We start from the raw sequence: 19,938 nt of genomic DNA on the forward strand, positions 1-19,938 counted from the left end.
ACACCAAACTGAAAATACTCGTATATACAAAACACATACACAAAATGGTATAAGAATGTTGCTTCTCAACAAGAGCAAAATTACTCTCCCTTATCTGCAGTGTGTATGTGAATATGTGTGTACAAAGCCAAGGTCCAGCTCGGAAACACCTGCCTTCATGGCTATAAACCTGAGCAAATCCGACAGTTCAAACATCAGCCTGTTTGTACCTGATCCGAGGGCCACCTTAACAAAACACATGCATACAATTGCAGCATCGGAGACACACAAACACACTGTGCCACCTATGTATTTGTGACATAAGTAACCCCAAACCCTCAGTAAACAGCTATGCAGGTGAACAAAAGGAAAATAGAATAAACACAGACATAAAAAGCAGGAAGTCAAACCAACATCAGTGCTGCATGAGGAAAATTGGTGGGAAGAGCTTTAGAGCTGAGGGGCCAATTTTACCCTCATTTTGTTGGTAATTGACCTCTGAAGCATAATGTGCAGTGCAGTCAGAGGTAATTAGCAGGCAACAAACTGTTTCTTGATTGCCTGAAATAAGCATTTTAGAGGAAGCTACAAATGCAGACGGCAAAGTGCTTTCGATTGTGTGTGTGAGCAGAGGGGACCTGATTTTAGGTGTGAGTAAAGAAATCAGCATTGAGGAAAGTGGAGCTGTGTTGGCAGTAGGAATGGCCGACTGCATCAACAAAAGGTGCATTAACGTCAATACTGAACAGAGCTACCACAGGACTTTTTTTTTTCTATAAATGTGGCCTCATCCTCAGGAAAGAATGCACTCCGCCTGGCCCAGGGGTGACAGGGTTCATTCTGGCATTTTATCATACTATAAAGTATCAAACAACCTTTACAATTATAAAAGGAAATATTTGATTTCAAATGTTTTATAAAGAAATGACAACAGAGTTCACAGGTCAGAGATTAACAGTAGATTTTGTGGGAAAGTTTGAATTAATCTTAGCTAAAAAAAAAAAAAGAAGAATTTAAAGGTTTCTGCAAATTTCAGTTATGAAAAATAAGCAAGTTACTTTTAAAAGTTATTTGCTCAATGACATGTCTCAGTTATTCAGCAACAAATAAGTCAAAAACAAACACCACAAAAAATAAAAATAAAAATAAATTGTCGACTTGTCATGGTGTGCATCATCCCTGGTGTGTGTGTAAGTTGTCAAGCTTCACCTCTGACTCGGCTGCTTGTTGTCCTTATTAGACGTTTATGAACTTCTAACCCCAATTCCTTAGCCACACAGAACAGACTACTGATGGAAATGTGTTTCTGAATGTATTATATCAAAGGGCAAAAGGAACATAAATGGCTGAAAAAAAACTAGAGATGTACAAAATTAATATGCACCTTTGTGAAATTTACCGTGTAATGAAATCTGAACATATTTACATCTTTTGAGATTGACTTTTTAAACCTGGCAGAAAGTCCTAGAAATGTCTCTAGCTGCGTCACGCGTCCTTCAGGTGCCAATAACTGAATTTTAAAATAATTGGTAAAGATTACTAAACTCTGCGGTTGATGACTGTTGTGGGATGGACCTTTCTTATTAACTAAATCACAGCCTATTTATGAGTGAATAAGTTGCAAAAATGTATTCTTGTTTGTGTATTTTAGTTTGTAGACCAAATTCAATCTGTTTTTGTTTACCCTCTTACACAGACATTTACAGTGAAAAACATGGAGAGACTGTGGCAATTCCTGTCTATGTCATCAGAACTAGACACTAAACAAAAGAAGCAATTCCCACAAATCTGGGTTTTATAAAATCGGTTTGGCAAATCAACCAACTTGATAAGCAAAACTATGAACTTATAAAAATGAAACTTTTGACAACTGATTCTGGATCTGTGTGCATTTATGTAAAACAGGCTGGGTTAGAGGATCAATCATAATGAAGAAGCAGGAAGAAGGATGGTCATGGGTAAGTAAAAAGGCAAACTACCACACTTATTCATATCACAACCAAATAAGATAATTAGAAATGATTTTGTTATTGTGAACTTCATTGCATTAAACGCAACAGGTGTCACCTCCAGAACATTTCAGTTTTAATCTCTGTGTAAGGATCCTGACTATTACTAATCCTATTTGCATAAAATGATTTATAAAGCTTAAAATGATTCAGTCCAGGATTTTAAAAATAGTTAGCCCAGTTTAACCATCCAAATGTGTTGACATCATATAAAACATCCTGCAATTTAAGATTTTAAATAGTCTTTCAAAAAAAATAAAAAATCCTGGCAATCTGAGTAGGATTATCCATTTCCATAATTGACATTATATATTTAATGTGGTTGTTTATTTCTAATAAATAATGTTCTTAGAGGTGAACATTTTACGCAAGGAATTAATGTTTGTTTCCAATCTTCAGCTTTTGACAGAAAGTGCTAACCCAAAACCAGCATTTCTTAATATTTGTTGAAGTGGGCTGTACATGGTGAGAAAGAGTAACAGACACACGCAAAGTCATTTTCCTGAGGTTCACAATAAAGCACACAGTTTCTGACGTATGGAAATGCTTCTGTAAGATTTGTCTGCACATGATTCAGTCGAATTGCTCATTGATAATTTAATTATTAATGAAGTATGACAAAAACTTGGAGTAAAAACACTAAGCAACAACAGAAGTTGAGTGTGACTTGTATATGTTTTCTTCCTCTTTGTGACGCAGTTATTGATTGTTGCGTTAAATGTTAATTCATGCTGACAGACATGAACCAAGGATTAAACATTACCATCAGCAGCTGCGGGGGAAAGCGCTTTATACAACAAGCTCCAAATCTTTGAGATTAGAAAGCCTATTGCCATCTTCCTAATCTTTAGCTCCGTCCAAAGATTCAAGTCTGGAATCTGGCTGTGCTGCTCTTTAACATTCATATTACATTTAGTCAGATGAAACGTGTTGGTCAAATCAGGAGAGCAGTTTCTAATCTATCAGCAATACAAATAAGTTTGTACTTAAACGTTATGCATGTTTTAGGACACGTGTTTTGGAGTAACATACTAAGGCTGTAATGCATAAACTCTAGTTGTGGCAAAATACCTGTTATAGTCAGGCAAAAAAGAATAGGAGAGACCATGGCATGCTGCATGCCATTATCGAAGTAAAGTGTGATACTGATGAAATGTATTGTTATTTTTCAGCTTTTTGAAGTTAAACAGGTTTTCAATCACTTACGTGGAACTGATTCTATTAATTTTAACTAGGCACTGGACCTAAATGGCCTGGATCAGTATTGAGGAAAAAGACTCCTGATCCGGGACACTCCTGTTGTTTCAATCACTAAATGTCACAAAAATACGTTGATAACCATTTAACTCTAGATTGCCCGGCTTTTAGAAAGACTGTTATTGATCGATTACTGCTATTGTGCTGCCATCTTGCCATTGAGACCATTGACCAGTAAGTGACAGAGAACCAGGACAATAGCCCTGACCTTGGCACTCTGTCAGTTGGAGGAAGAACCCTACCAACAGAAGAGTGGCTGATTTAAGCAAAAATTAACCACAAAAAAGACTATTTAGGTAAACTATCGACTTTAGGCAGAAATAAGGACATGGAAATATTTGGGATCTCTTGCTCAGTCTTGTCAACAGATGACAATTTTGTTATTTAGGTTATGTGTAAAATAATGTGTTATAAAATTAACTTGTTTGATTTGAAAGGTTTTTTGTAAAAAAAACAAAAAAAAAACAAAACATTTCATATATTTTTTTTGGGTTGCAGAGGGGGTTGGGGGTGGAGGCAAAAAGGAAGGAGGTGGGGGAGAATAAGAGCCACTTTCTTATGTTAAGCAGGCGTGCGGCTGTCCTCTATTGTGTGGCGTGAGGACTCTTTTCTCTGGCCAATTTGAGCATGCTTCAGTGGCCAGCCTGGCTCTGGCCCCCTAACGCATTATACAGAGCCACAACAAAAGCTGGAGAATGCTGCCTGGTCTCGCAGTGCACCGAGCCCCCCTCATTGCTCTACTCTACGCTGCGTTCCCCAGGCTCCCCTCCCGCTCCTTCACACACACAGGCAGGCAGGGCCGCTCTAACTCTGGGCCCCCGGCCGACGTGTCAGTCTAACGGAGCGCGACAGACGTCAATCCTTAATTAATCACGTATACACGGCAGGGGCTCAAAACATTATTTAACGACATGGAAAACATTCTAATAAGCTTGTCGCACTGCCAAGGCGCAATAGAAACCCAGCCAAGAGGGCATATATGCATATATATTCACACACACATTTGTATCCAAAACACCCCTTGCTCACCCAGACTTTTTTTTTTATCCCTGTCCCTTTGTTTTGGGGAACTCTATTCATCTCCACTCATCTTTGTCTAGGACCAAAGGAGCTACGCCAGATTTGAATACAAGAAAGGGTGTGGCGAGAAAAGGAGGAAGATGCCAAAACACAGCAGTGCTTCTCAACACCACCGGTTGGCAGGCAGACTGAGCCTCTATTTTAAAACTGTAATGTATTTATAGTTTATGGTTTTACCTATGTTGAGTCTAACGTACTTTTAATTTATTTCAAAGTTGACATATAAGGTTCACAGGAAATATCTCAGAAAGCACTAGCTGAATAAAAATGAAAATTGCAAACACATTAAAAAGTGAACTGAAATCAGCCAATTCTGAAAAAGTTCTTGAGAGCATCTTAGTTTGATGCGCCATCTATGGGTGATGAAAGAATATTTTTTTTAAAAAGAAGCCTGACAATCTCATAGTAAAGAGCCATCTGCTGGTTGTACCTGGTCATCGCTGGTGAAGCCCTTGTGCATGACGTGGTACAGGTGCACCAGGAAGTCACTGTTGGGGAGAACGTCTTGGTGTCTGGTCATCATCTCACAGATCAGCTTGTATGCCTGCAGTTTGCCAGCCTTGTACTCTGCTTGGAGCATGGTTGCCTGTGGAAAACAGAGAAGCACAGAGATCAACAATTTTATGACGAGCTCCTGTTTTTGTCATGTTAAATCTGCATTAGGTTTTTCAAACTGTTTAAAATCAAAGGTGAGTGTGTAAACTATAATTGTTATACATATAAACTGCTGTTTATGGAAATTAAGTGAATAAGATTTAAAAATAAACAATTTGGTCTAATCAAGGACATGTTGCTGCTGCCACATTAAAGATATACAAGAATAATAATAAAACTTTAAATGATAGTAAATTAATTTCAAGTATTCTGTAATATTATTCATAATTTAATTTTAGAGAAAAAATATGAAGTGGGACGATTAAATGATGCTACTGGAAAATAATGTGGAATAGTTACATATTAGAGGTTAGTCATTATCAAACACTTTCTTCTTCTTCTATGTTAAAAATATAATTATCTGCAACACTGGAGCTTAGTGCAAAGCCTAAGAACTAATTTTAATTTATGTTATAAGGACTTCATGTCATAAATCAACATAAGGTTTTCACTGTACATATGGTTTTGAAATGCATTCAAATGCATTTCAAAACTTTACTTCTTATGTAATCTTCTAAACAAATAAAAAAAGCCGTAACATTTTGAAACAACCCAGGAGAAGATGTCTGGATTTCATGCATTACAAGACAAGATGGTGCTGGTATCATTACTTATTTGGCGCATGCAAATGTCCTGCATGCTGTTTGTTGTGCCCATGTCTTGTCCCTACCCTGAAGAGCCATGATGCTAGCATTCGAAGAGGAGGGATGAACACAGGCTGGGGAGGAGAGGATTGGTTATCCACGCTGATCCCCAGATTGTCCCGGATCTGTGATCAAACATTTAAATGAAAGCACTACATCTTATTCATTAATGCATCTTTGCATGACTGTTAAAAGAAAATTACATTTTCACAATAATATTTGGGAAATCTTTCTGACATTAATGTCCTTTCCTGTATGTAGGCAGTGTGGTCTGTTTTATTACCTTGGCCAGCTTGTGCCAGAGATCATAGAGATAGGAGAAAACCTTGGCATGGATCTTAGGGCATCGGATGTTATTGACATCTCCCAAAATACCCAAAATCCTCCTCCACAGGACAAAAGCAGAATCAGGATGCCAACCAGTCAGCGTCCCCCCAGCGATGATGCTGACATCATCGGCAAGACACTCACTGCTGTCTGCAGGATCAGAGACAGTTTTGGTTTGAACGTAATACAGATTACAAAACAAGGCAGAATTTATTTTTAAGGAAATTGGATTTAGTCAACATGTGCTGAATAATTTTCAGAGATAATTCTAAATACTTGAAAACAAGAAATGAATAAGAACAAAATTCAATACTTATTTAGCAGCTGTTGACTGAATCTTACAAAGTATCTGTGCTTTTGCCCCAAATGCATTTGACCTGTAACGTTTCGCTGTACATGAATAATAGGCCTAAACACTTTGGGGAAAAAGGCACGACAACACATGCATCATCTCATTGAAATATGGGAGAACAGTGCCACCGAGTGGGAAGAAGTAGAAATGCAGGTAAGAGGGAGCAGAGGCCAGGAATGGACTTTCTTGTTATGTTGTGATATTTTTGTTGAAAAAAAGAGAATGTTTCCAAAAAAAACATTTAAATTGTATTCAGTTCAAAGGTCTGAAATATTATGTATTAAAAGAAAAAGAGAAAAGTAATTTGATGCTCAGTATGTTCATATCCATCAATGTCAAAGGGAACACAATGAGTACAAAACTAAAAGATGCAGCTACAATGCCTTGCAAAACTTTTCATACTACTGATCCTTTTTCACCTTGTGTCGTATTACAACTGCAAAGTTCAATGCATTTCATCTGGGTTTTATATGAAAGATTACATTAAGTATTGTATTATTTTTAAGTGGAAGGAAAATTACCGTATTTTCCAGACTATAAGGCACACCTAAAAGCCTTAAATTTTCTCAAAAATCAGCAGTGCGATTTATAATCTGGTGCGCCTTATGTGTGCACTAAATTCAAAAATCTGTCCCTGACACAGAGACGTAAAGTGTACAGTACGTTCGCTGGCAGTGATAAATTAGAGAATTGTTGTCCAAGTTCTGCAGCATACGCCTCAGGTAAAAACCAGATAGGATTTTTCATGCATCACCATCTTGTTCATTTGTGACTCCATGCGTGCCCATCTCACTGCTACTGTGAAAAAGGAAGTGAAGCAAACTTATTCGGAGTTTGCCGTCATTCCGGGAGGATTAACAATAGAACTCCAACCGCTGGACATTGGTGTAAACAGGGTGTTCAAAACGAAGTTGCGAGCAGCGTGGGATCGATGGATGACTGTCTGTGAACACACGTTTACTAAGACGCGGAGGCAGCGCCGAGCGAGTTACGCCACCATGTGCAAATAGATTGTGGATGCCTGGGCTAATGTATCTGCCTTAACTGTTGTCCGAGCTTTCGCAAAAGCCGGCATCATTGCTGAACAGCCACCTGGCAACAAGACCCGACTCCGACAATGATGAGGGAACCTGGCATGTTTAATGGCAAAATTGCCCAGCTGTTCAATTCAGGCACAGAAGAGGAGGACGTTGATGGATTTGTGGAAGAATAAAAAATAATGTGAGTGTATTGTTACATAGTCAAATAAAGTTCAACTAAACTTACTCTTTTGTTTCCGTTACCTTCTTTTTGTTAACCGTATGTTTTAGCATGCGTCTTATAATCCGGTGCGCCTTATGTATGGGTTAAATACAGAAATGGACGCCATAATTGAGAGTGCTCCTTATAATCCATTGTGCATTATAGTCCGGAAAATGCGGTATATTTTTCAAACTTTATTACAAGTACAAATCTGAAAAGTGAGCTAAACTGGAGAGGGAATTAATAACAAGCAGTCAAAAAGCCTGTAGTAACTCTGGAGGAGCTGCAGTGATCCCCAACTTTCAAAACAGCCACTTATTTTTATGAGCTTTACAAATCTGGCCTTTATGAAGAATTGAAAGTAGAAAGTAATTGTTGACAGAAAGTTCTAAGAAGTTCTGTTTGCAGTCAGACAGAAGTGATGTAGAAGACAGCAAAGAAGCAGATGCTCTGATCTACCCAGATGAGACAGAAATGCAGCTCTTCTGTGTACAAATGCACACTGAACTTTAGAGATTTGTATCGTTTGTGTTGGTCTATCGCAAAAAAGATTTATCAAGAATTTTAACTTAAATTCTGGTTGTAACTTGGTAGAATTTGGACATGTTTAATATTCTGCAAGTCACTGTGATTAATAAAAGATCTATCTCAGCTGAGGTAGGAGAAAAATAGACACATGAAAATAGAATTTTTTGATGCAAGAATCCAGGTGGAAACAATGGAAGGAAAGTTGGTGGTGTTGATTGATAAATAACAGCTAGGCAGCGGTACCCAAGTGGTGTGGCATGTGCAAGACAGACTGATGCATGGTGTCATCCAGGGGACAGTCCCGCGGGCACTCGGCGTGCACCAGCAGGGCCGGTGAGGAGGGGGGATTCTGGGGGTAGTGGTAATTGTGGTGGTAGGGAGGAGCAGAGTGGGGAAGGAGGGCACACTCAGGACCTAAAAACAATAATGGAAAAGGGATAAAAAAAAAAAAACTGGCTTTGAGGTCGAGGGAGCACAGAGACACACGGATCACAATGCAGGGAACAGAAAAATTAACCTCAAACGGTGGGGTGTGAGGAGACAACAACACATTTTCTCACAAAACAATGTTAGGGGTAAAATAAAAATCTGAGCGAGATGAAGACCTACAAATACCTGGAAAAGGACTCAAGTTTCCCAGTGAGCTGTACCTAAGCTTTTAACTTGAAGCTATTCTGTGTTTATATTTAATATTTCACCTTTTTAAAATCTGACACATCTAAAGTGAACATTTTTAACCTTCAAGAGTATGTGTTGTTAACCGTCTTTCCCTGGTCTTACCTGCTAGAGCGTCATTGTGGCTGAGCAGCAAACTGCCTTGGTTCTGGGGGTCAGCTGTAACATCCATGTGAGCCGACTGCGTGGACTGAGTGTCGGCCTCCTCGTCGAATGTTTGCCACGTAACTTCAGCCTCATTGAGGTAGCCGTTGGATGTCTCGCTACTCACACTTTCACCTATTTAAAGACGAGAAGATGTGACATGCATTAGTAGAGACATGTGAATGCAATCTGACATTTAGAAAACATGCTCTTTACGTACACGTGTAATGAACTGGAGCTAAACAGCTAACACATAGGTAATTCAAATTACACAAGCGCCAAGTGATCTCTCACTTTTATCTCTGAGTTTGTGTCTTGTGTAGGTTGGGGGTCCGTCAGTGCTCGACTCTGTCTCTGCTGGGCTGCTGCTCCGTCGGATCAATATCTAGATATGACGTAACAAATTAAAAAATAAATAATCTAGCACACACACACAGTTAATACCTCATTATATATAGTACAAGTTTAATGTACATACCACTGGTGGCTCTATGCTCTCAGTCCTGCCCTCAGAACCACAAGAAGTGGGGGAGTAGTCTCTCTTCTGGGCTGTGAGAAAAAAAAGTTATTTTATTTAAATAGAGAGCATGAAAAGCTTTCCATTAAATGCTCTTAAATAAAAATGTCCCTTAAATTATGACCACGGACACATCTACATGAATTAAAATGTTATTGAAATGTTATTTTACTTTTGTAGCTCAATTCAAAAAGTGGAACTTGTGATATAGAGGAGATATGGTATAATGGACATAATTCTCAAAGGGTGAATTTATATGTGTAATTTTCAGTTTTTTCAATTTTCTGAGAAACTCAATTTTGTGTTTTTATTAACTGAAAGACATATTGTTCAAAGTAATAGAAATAAATGTGTGTAAGAAATCGCTTTATGAATTGCATTGCTGAAATAAATGCAAATTTAATTCTAGTCTTCATAAATGTTATTTTCTTAATGTGGGTCTAATAGTGACATATCATAATGTTCCTATTATATCACTGTAACATGGACATATGACATTTTGCCATAAAAATGTAGAACAGCACAGCCAAAAACGTAATTAGCATGCAGGCAACTCCGCTCATGAATGACTGGTGACGGCTCAGCTGAATCGTGTCTTCACAGGTTAAGTTATGAATGAGAATAAGGATAGAAGTAAAATAGAGCGAATATTTTTTTTGTTGTTGTTGTTCAATACCTGGTAAAGAGTCAGACAGCTGCTGGGTGATGTCTGAGGTGCTGCTGCTCCGCTGCAGAGGACTCTCCCTGCCCCCCATCTCCTCTTCTCCTCCACATTCTGAGAGCTGACATTCTTCTACATCTGGAGGGGGAAAAAAAACAAACAAAAACAAAAAAATCCAAGGTCAGTTTGTGTCACGACATCATCTGAAAAGAAAATTAAAAGCATAATCTGGGACATGACTTGTATTATTTCCAAGGAGATGAAGAAACGTTCATGATGCAGAACAGACTTTTATGAAGACATGGAGGAAAACATCACATGCAGACATGCATTAGTAATAGCTAACGAGATGCTTTTGTTACGGATTGCAAGTTTGCAATAAAGGGAGTTCAGTCCATAAGTGATTTTTAAGGAACGATTTAAAAAAAAAAAAAAAAACAGGGTTCCTACAGCTTTTTCATGATGAAATTGTTTTCCCATTTTAACAATGAATACAAATGCTTACTGAAAATACAAAAACCTAAATGTGACACCTGAAAAAAAAATTGGATGGATGGATGCAGTTTCTCAACAATGTAACTAGAAGTAAAATCTGGGAATATTTTTCCAGACTTTGTTTCTTCATCTTCCATAGTTATTCTCCCTGGAAGAACAATAATATCTAATCCAATCCAAGCTTCCGCCATTTCCATACAGCATAGGAACCCTGTAACACGGCCATAAACACTATAAACTGTCAAAATTTGTTAGAGATGGATGAGAATGCATGGCGGAGGTCACAAACACACAAATACATGCGGCTCTCGCAGTGCACGTTACCTGAGAGTCTATGAGAGCAAGCAGAATTACCAGAAGAGATACCAGGCAAGAAAGAGCTCACAGTGTGGAGCAGCATAGGAACACTTTTAGTAGTGGGCAAAGCCTCGTAAAGATGGACACAGTTGCTGATGGACTGGCTTCGCTTAGCTTCCATCAGGCAAAGATAGAGAGGGAAGAAAACAGACAGTGGAAACAGCAGAAAGGCAAAGGGAAGAAGACAGAATTCAATGAAACAGTCATTTCTAATGATACATGCTTTTTTTAAATCACAGAAGTAATTTACATTATGCAGAGATAAGAAGTTTTCCTGTGATGCCATTTAAATACATCAGAAAGACAAACTAAGTGTAGTTTGTAGTTCTGTGTGGGTCTTGATATAACGCCCAGAAAAAAGGAGAAGCGATCAGTAGAAAATACAGCTACTATAACTCATAACAGCTGAGTGTATTTATACCATTCGTGGTATCACAGCCATGCACAAAATAGCAAGCTACGCACAACTTCTCACATGAATAAGGAAGTTATTTGAAGAAAAAAAAAGTGTCAGATTAAGCAGGAAAACTTAAGCAAGTTTTCCCTTTTGAATGGAAAAAACCCCAACAAAACTGAAGCAGAAAACTAAATAAATTAAGCAAGTGAAATTAGTTAAAAAATAAGAATATAAAAATACTCAAATAATTAAACAACTTAAAACAATATTTTAAAAGAATATTAAAAATTGGTAATTGCTGAAAATCTATTTTGATATGAGTCAAAAGAGTTTAATATAATCTCAAATACTACAACATCTGGTGCAAGAAAGAAAGAAAGTGCAAAAATATCAAGGTTGCAAATTGAAAAGAACAAAGTTTGCACAAGTACTGCAAGAGCAAATTCAACATGTATGAATTACAAAATCATTTTTGACCTACAGAGAAACCCAAACATCTGCTGAAATATCTCATCACAAGATGATGAAATTCTTTATCCTGCGTTAATGGGATATTCACTTCAGGCAAAATTATTAATTTTCGAGTTCACAAAAAATATCGTTCAGAAGAAAAAAAAACATGTTTCTTGTCCTCCTTTTAACTTACAGCTTTACAAAGCTGTAAGGGTCCCACATGCAGATGATTCATAATGACGCATTTTGGTAACCACTGAGACACCAAATAACTTGAGCTGTAACTTAACTTTAGGATTAAAAGCAAAGTATTATGGACATCCCATCATCATGAGATTACAGAAGTAGTTATTTTGTGATAACCTGATAGAGGTTTCTCCACCACTCAGCTCGTACAGAATCACCTGGTGGAACTATGAGTCTGCTCTACAATGCCCTCAAGAATGGTTTAAATGGGATAATGCAGAAGCATTGTTATGATGACGTGCTGAAGGCTGAATGTTGGAAAGAGTAGGAGCTTCTTAAAGAGCCAGAAGCTAATTTCAAGACGTAAAATTACAAAGTCAAATTCCTTTTAAGTCGTGATTGACATTTACAGAATATTTTTATAACTGAAGGCAACATAGTTCATCAATTGTGCTATAAAATAGCACTATGTGCATAGAAAACACATAATACCGCCCCTTTAAAATGTATCATTGTGTTTAATGCAACTATTTTAGAGTTTTGCTTTCTGAACTACAAAAACTGTCAATTTTTTTATATCCCTAAAATTTGTTTCATGTACTTTATACAAATACATTAAAAAACGAATTGTATTTAACAAGTTTCTGCCCAAAGTCAATCGCTGTTCACATCCAATATAATATAAATAAGATATTGCAACCAGTTAGTAGCCATCCTATCAAAGGCAAGGGGAAAGTTTATTCACCTGGATCTGTGTAGTTGCAGACGCTTAATGAGCTCCATAATTAAACACCCTTCTTCTTCATTATAAGGACAAGATCTCACAATAACACTGTACATTTGCATGTGTAAGAGCAACCAAGTTTTGACAGTTGTCAATGCTGATGCTTTACCATTGTGTCTGGATAGTACTTCAGGGTTACTCTCATAGAAAGCACTGGAAAAAAAAGGTGCTTCTCTCATCTGCTTTCAGCACAATTTAATTACGCCTTTCAGTTAAGAGAGATACATCATATCTCCCACAGCCCACTGCTGCTTCTTGTTTTGTGCATATTAATGAGCATTAATTACACTCTTAATGAAACAATCAAAAACTGCTGTGCAATTGATGTGTGGGCTTTCTCTTGAGGAGCAAGGAGAAGGGCTGTTGCTCCTTTGAAGATCAATGTGAGAGCAATCCAATTAGGCTGAAGAAAGGAGGAGAATCTGAAGCGGTTGCTTTTTATGTCCATCTTTACTTGCATTGAGATACAAATAAACAGGCTAAAAGAATAGATGCATAAACATCTACCTAAGGGACATAATTGATTTTTCAACACATGCATATAAAAGCATACAGACACATTATCCTTTAAGCAAATAAAAAAAATAATAAAAAAATTCACTCCTTTTCAGACAGCGTTGTAATCTGAGAGCAATGTTGGTGGATTAAATGGGGGGGGGGAACAAAACAAAAAAACTATTTTCTTTTTGTTTGACCCTCCGGATTAAAACAAAACAGAAAAACAAAGGAAAGCATTGCAACATTTGACAAGTCTATCAGTTAAACATATAATTTACTTCTCACTTCTCAATCAAATAAAAGCTGTTTGCAGCATTCAACCCTTATTTTTGGCATGCCGTCGAGGGAATTGGTCTGTGTGCCTGCAGTTAAACTGACATGGAATATGCTGACACTGGCCAGTGACATGTCAAACAAACAATGAGGGCCATCTGCTGGCCTCTTTGTCTTCAGAATTGCATCCCACTGGCACCTGGCCCCTTTCAAAGATTTCCACATAAGATCATTACGTCTGATAAACCCTGTGCATGGTTTTTGGTGTGTTTGCCGTCTGCCCCTGAATAAATAAATACAATGCACACACAAGTGCTGGTCAGAAGTTTACATACACTCCTCTTCAGCGGGAAGCACAATGAAGTTTAACTATTCTTTTTTGGAGGTTGGAATTATCATAAAATATACAAGATCAGATAAGTTTGAATTTATTGTGAATTGTATGCAAACAAACACACACACACACGCGCACGCACACAGTCTCAAATGTATGCAAACACAACCATGAGTATTTAGATGATTTTAAATAAGTTGTAAGATCCATCTCTTTATCTGACTTCCGTGTGAGAAATTTACCTTGGACAAAGGGGTTACACACACCAAAGATAATAAATCGATAGATTAATTGATAAAAGAAACTATATGGTCGTACTAAGGTTCATGTCTGGATTTCTTTTTCACTCTTATGATAAAGAGGTCATTTAAAGTGGTTAAATTCCTGCCACAGACAAAGCTCCTATTCATTTCAACAGGGTTGAAATTTGGGCTGTTCTTGAAGCTTAGCGATAGCCTGATTTATCCATATCAAAACCACTGGTTTCAATGTGGTGTTGAAACTTCATCTAAGTTTCAACTCTTGAACTTTTATAGCTATTCACTCATGTTGACTTTGAAAAATTTGAAAGTTGTCCACCGTCTTTATTATTCCGTCCAGTGTGCACAATGCACTACCGCTGCTGATGGCAAAAAATAAAAAGCATGATTTTAGCACCTCTATAGTTAATAGGAGGTACATCCGTAGCATCCGTAGCTTTGAAAACTTCAAGTTGACCCCATCAAAGACACATTACTGTCACCGTCACCAAGTAGCTCATTCTTTTCCTCGTCTGCCTTTAAAACTTTTCTTCAAAACGTCTGTCCATGTGGTTGGCTGAAAGTCTCAGTTGTGCTTCAAGCGTTTATTTTGGAGGACAGGATTTTGTCTTGGTCAGAAATTGTTAAACTGACTTTACTGTGAATCATCTCACTGGTATTCCAGCATATCCTAGTTCATCGTAAACTTTAGATAAATAAAAAATAAAATAAAGTAACTAGTAACCAGATGTTCTAACCAGATGATAATCTGAAACACACATTAATACTGATTTTGGATTCTAATTCCAGATTTCACAGGCTATGCTCAAAAGTCAAATCTTGGTTGGAGCACAGCAGTATCCAGGAAGAATCGTGCCAAGACTGTGTTAATGGACAAAAAAAGTAGCTGGTATCGGTAGCACATGCTAACAGACATTTATCTAAATATTAGTGGGAATGTATGTGTATATTTGTATTAGACAAAATATCCATAATACTAAAAATTCTACACCAACATTTTGTCCATTCATATAAGTTGTCTTGTACCATCATTCCTCCCTGAGGAAAGAAACTCTTGCAAATGAATCAATATGACAACAATGTTGAGGTGCATTTCTGGCTAGTGCTGTAAAACAGCGTACATGTGGGAAGAGCTTTATAAAAGCCAGTGGTGTGGAGCTGCTAGTGGACCGTGGATCATACTAACCGGAGGCCTTCTGGCGGACATTGTTCCGGGCTTTCTCCACACCGGGGGCTCCTGAGGTAGTGGCAGAGCGAATCCTCATTGGCTCCTGGGCTCCCGGCCCACCCTGCTCTCCGTGGTTTCTCCAGCTCAGTGAGAATGAGCGTGCAACTGCAGCCGCCTTCTGGGAGTCCTGGATAACCCCTGGCATGCAAAGAGAGAGTTTTAAAGGGCTAAAATGCCAGTGGGCAGTTCTGGATGAGCTCCTGGTATAAATTCAGATTTAGGACAAAGGATTATCCTGACAACAAAGAGAGATATCTGCAGGGTGCATAATACTACAAAGACTACAATCTCCACAAACAAAGGCTTTACAAATGTTATGCTGATTCACCAAGAGTCTTGAGTTAAATCAAAGTACAATGTACCAAACACATTGTTATTGTTAATACAACTGAACTGAAGCAAAGTTTAGTTTGAAAGAACCAAAATTATATCGCTTGAAGATATTATCTTGCCAGTGTATTTCACTTCATTTTTTTCACATTTTGTCACATTACAAATAAACGTTATTTATTAAAGTATTTTAGTATTGCTAAATAAATACTAAACAAATTCAAAGTAGTTCATACCAATGAAGTGTGTACAAGAATCATTTACAACCAGTAGGAGTTGTCATCATGTCGTTTATCATTTATCATAAAAAATTTTGGAGTTTGATAAGAAATATTTATTGGAAATTGTATTTTTACTATTTCCTCCACCGTTTGTTCCGTGAGAGAATCAATAAGTATTACATTTGACAATATGATTAAATGTAGTTATTGTGTGTTGTTTCGAGGTATAGGCGACACTTTTTTAAGTAACTGGACTTCTGAAGAAGCCTATTTTAAATGTGGATGTTTTTCAAGAACAGTATATTGTGTTTGTGGAGCTACGAATGTTGTGGCATGCAATCACAGAAACACATTTGCCTAAAATTGAAAGTGGTATTAAAACTTTTGAAAGGCTTCGCGTCATTTGCAACTTTTTAAAATCGTATCCCAATTTTCATGTTTTCACATTTAATCCCCTTACCACGTCCTCGTTGCTTTTTCTCCTTCTGTTCGCTGAGTTTGTCTAAAGGCAAGTTGGCCATGTCCAGGCCATAAACAGAGCGTGCCAGCACAGCCGTCAGCGAGTCCATGATGCCAGCCCACTCCATCACCAGCTCCTCCCAGCAGGTAAGAGAAGACAGCACTGCCAGCAGCTCGTCCCACAGCTCCCGAGATATAAATACGCTGAGGTTTGCCCTAACCCACGCCACAATAATAGTCTAAAAATATAAATAAATAAATAAAATCAGGAGAGAAGAACTCAGCTTGCTCAGTATCTATTGTAACTTTTAGAGGAGTTCATGGGGAAACTGTTGATTAAACATCAAGGTAACACTTTATTTGAAGGGGTGTGAATAAGACTGACATGACACTGTCATAAACGTGACAACATCTGCCATGAACATAAAGAAGTCTTTATGAATGTTTATGACAGTAGTCATGAAGTGTCATTCGGTAAATAATGACACTTTTAATGCAAAGTTGCTCTAAAAGTTGCATTGAAAGTCCATAAAAGGTGCCAACTTTGCATTAAATTATCATAATTTACAAAATCATGCAAAGTTGGCACTATTAATGGACTTTTAATGCAACTTTTAGAGCAATTTTGCATTAAAAGTGTCATTATTTACCAAATGACACTTCATAACTGTCAAACATTCATAAAGACTTCTTTATGTTAATGAAAGGTGTTATGTCATGTTTATAACAGTGTTATGTCAGTCTTATGCACACCCCTTCAAATAAAGTGTTGCCAAAATCAAAAATGACTAAACTGCAAATGACTTTAAATAAAACGGTAAATATTGGCTTTTACCCTAAAAAGTAAGGATGCTAAACTTTCAGCAAAACTGTCTTTTCTTTGGTTTTCTTGTGGCCTCTTCATTACTGCCTCTGTGATCTTCAGTAGCACCTGCAGCATCTGCTCCCTGAAGAATGAACACACATAGATCCAACAGGCATCAACCAAAGAATCTGAGTGATTCTGAGTGATTCTGAGTTACTAACCACGTCTGTGTAGTCATGCTGTGCTCCATGATCATGTGCCGATAAATGCTGAGAACATTCTTGCACACTTCAACCTGATTTTCCAGGAGTTTTGGAATGTCCTGGCATGGCTCCAACAGGAACACGTTGGATGAGTTGGTCAGGAAAACCTACACAAATACATAAAGATATATGTAACATGTGCATATGTGGACATATTTGTTGGTAACCCTTGTAATAGCATGTTAAAAATTTATATAAAAAAGAAATACATTTAAACTAATTTATTCAAATTAGATCATGATTAGAAATGTAAGAAAGAAAATACTGCTAACTCACTGATCACTCCAAGAAAATTATAAGAATTATGTTAAAAAAATAATAATAATAGGGTCCCATTAAGGGTGGTAGTCTTCCATCCAGACATCCATTATGTTCACCTGCTTGTTCATGTAAGTTCACACTGACAGATCACCATCGTATGGCAGGTGTTTATCGCACTAAAAACAATTATTTCTCAACATAATTTCTTCATGTGAACCAAAGTATTACTGACCTGTAGTGTGGGCTGCATGCCAGCTTTAACGTCTCTATTCTGCTCCTCTGTGAGAAAACCCCGATTGATGGCACTGCTGAACGAGTAAGTCCTTCCCCAGCTTGACGAGCGTTTGTGACCATGACTCTCAAACGCCTTGCCGAGAACAAAGAGACAACAAAGGGAGAGGCCCAAAAGGTTTTATGCTCAGATTGTGTGGAGAAAGTAAAATTTCAGAATCATGGATAGTCACTTCTATTTTACTGTACAACGATTATTCTTACGAATGTTTGCCACGTGTCAAAATTATGTAAATCCTGTCAACACTGAATCTTTCTGTGAATTTTACTTTTACATGCATGATGCTTGCATCTGTGCTGAGAACACGCTCTGAGTTTTCATCCACTTCATCTTCCTGGGTGGTTGGGTCAGGCTCGGTCATGAAGGTGGGCTTTTCCTGCAGGATCCACTTTCTGTACACTTTGATAACCTTCCTGGTTGCTGAGGCTTCACAAGCCGGCAACAAGAAGGCCTGTGAGATCGGACAGAGAGGTTCTTAGAATGGAAGTAACTCAGTCAGGACAAACGTACGACCAGCAGAGGGAGACAAAGTACAAGATATGAGAATAGTTCTTGTGTTTGCAGATATTTGTTGTACCTGGTGGAAGACTTCATTGACAAAATTAACATTGTCCCTGGTGGACAGCAGAATGCAGTGCACCATGTCGTAGACATGCTTGTGCTCCTCCTCAATGCTACACAAACTGGAATCACTGGGCCTTCGATCAGACAACGTGCTGCTGTTAGAGTGGCTCTTTTCTGTATCCCCTGGTGGTCCGCTAGTATCCCCATCAGCAATCTTATCTTTTTCCTTCTCCTGGCTGCTACTGCCTGCAGTGACAGTCTGCCAGAAACAAACACGGGGAGAGAAATTAGAAGTCAGCATAAGTTAAAGAAGAGGATCCTCACAGGTAAATAACTTGGCTTCAACAATACATACCAACATTTTTTAAATCATCAGCTCTACTTAAATACAAATTTAGACTGCATGTACAGTTTTCTTCTTTTCTGAAATATATAGCACTTAAAAAGGAAAAAGTAGAACGTAATCAAACAATTTAAGAATGCTGTAGTTTGTGGAGGAGTTGCACTACTAATCAGTAGGTCATACAATAAGGCATCTCTCCCATATTCCCTGTTGATATAAAGAGAATATGGACGGTTTTTTTTTCCCCTTTGCATACCTTCTTGCTCTATTCACTTTCATATGGTTAGATTTCCCAAAAACAATCTTCCGTTCTTTCTGACAATAAGAGACAATAAGAGAACAGAGAGTGGCATATTCACCTGGATGAGTTTGGGAATGACCTCAGTGCCGTTCTTGGCGCTCTGCGCTGCAGCAGCACTGTTGACGTACTTCTTCTCCAGGAAGAAAGTGACCAGCCAGGTGATGAAGGCCACCCTAGGTGCCAAGTACTGATCCCTGGTGCAGAAAGTGCTCTCATTGTTCCTTGTCACCGGCACATACAAGGGTTTCGGTCTGAGCGGGGGGAGTTCTGAATACAGAACAAAGGGGGGTAATATAAAAACTGAAAGGCAGACCTATGGCACCAGATCCATATTTAGGGCTGTAATTGTTTGAATTACTTGTTTTATTAAAAATCCCAGGAAATGAAAAGGACAAACATGTTCCACTTTTGTTCTTTAAAACTAAAAGGCAGAACTTCCAGGCAATCTCCACGGGTCTCTCCCAATGCAGCACACACACTTCATATTTCACTAACACCAGCCAAGTAAAACATTGTGTCTAGAATATGCATCAAGAACAAGCTACAAGAACTCGCAAGCCACAGCTACAAGAAAAAACTTTTTTTTTTTTCTGTTCTTGCTGAGTGCTGACCTTCAATCTTTAGTCATGAAAGAATCACACTGAAATCTCTGCCCATTTACTCAAACCATTTGGTCTGTGATCCTTCAGTGCAACAGACTTTACGACCTCCAATTTAGCTTTTTCACAACCAAAGAGAATCTACAACAAACATCAAGCAGTGACT

At 38.0% G+C, this 19,938-nt stretch overlaps 1 protein-coding gene across 8 annotated transcripts in view; it reads right to left on the reverse strand.

Annotated features, from left to right (window-relative positions):
- The window catches only part of ralgapa2 (Ral GTPase activating protein catalytic subunit alpha 2), a 108,336-nt gene that overhangs the window by 58,040 nt on the left and 30,358 nt on the right, over window positions 1–19,938 (reverse strand). For 4 of the 8 annotated variants that reach the window (XM_008399567.3, XM_008399569.3, XM_081603511.1 and 1 more), the window contains exons 9-25: window positions 19,232–19,440; window positions 18,543–18,788; window positions 18,234–18,416; window positions 17,906–18,040; window positions 17,371–17,519; window positions 17,180–17,291; window positions 16,346–16,583; window positions 15,293–15,472; window positions 10,889–11,035; window positions 10,085–10,207; window positions 9,370–9,440; window positions 9,186–9,276; window positions 8,853–9,026; window positions 8,316–8,486; window positions 5,907–6,100; window positions 5,650–5,748; window positions 4,756–4,911 (exon numbers count right to left, since the gene is read on the reverse strand). In XM_008399567.3, coding sequence (XP_008397789.2) covers window positions 4,756–4,911; window positions 5,650–5,748; window positions 5,907–6,100; window positions 8,316–8,486; window positions 8,853–9,026; window positions 9,186–9,276; window positions 9,370–9,440; window positions 10,085–10,207; window positions 10,889–11,035; window positions 15,293–15,472; window positions 16,346–16,583; window positions 17,180–17,291; window positions 17,371–17,519; window positions 17,906–18,040; window positions 18,234–18,416; window positions 18,543–18,788; window positions 19,232–19,440 — 2,678 coding nt within the window. The remainder of the gene's footprint in view (window positions 1–4,755; window positions 4,912–5,649; window positions 5,749–5,906; window positions 6,101–8,315; window positions 8,487–8,852; window positions 9,027–9,185; window positions 9,277–9,369; window positions 9,441–10,084; window positions 10,208–10,888; window positions 11,036–15,292; window positions 15,473–16,345; window positions 16,584–17,179; window positions 17,292–17,370; window positions 17,520–17,905; window positions 18,041–18,233; window positions 18,417–18,542; window positions 18,789–19,231; window positions 19,441–19,938) is intronic. The other 4 variants (XM_008399568.3, XM_008399571.3, XM_008399570.3 and 1 more) reach the window with 4 other exon arrangements.

Source organism: Poecilia reticulata, chromosome 22 (assembly GCF_904066995.2).
Source record: "Poecilia reticulata chromosome 22, P_reticulata-male-v2, whole genome shotgun sequence".
Classification (NCBI taxonomy): domain Eukaryota; kingdom Metazoa; phylum Chordata; class Actinopteri; order Cyprinodontiformes; family Poeciliidae; genus Poecilia; species Poecilia reticulata.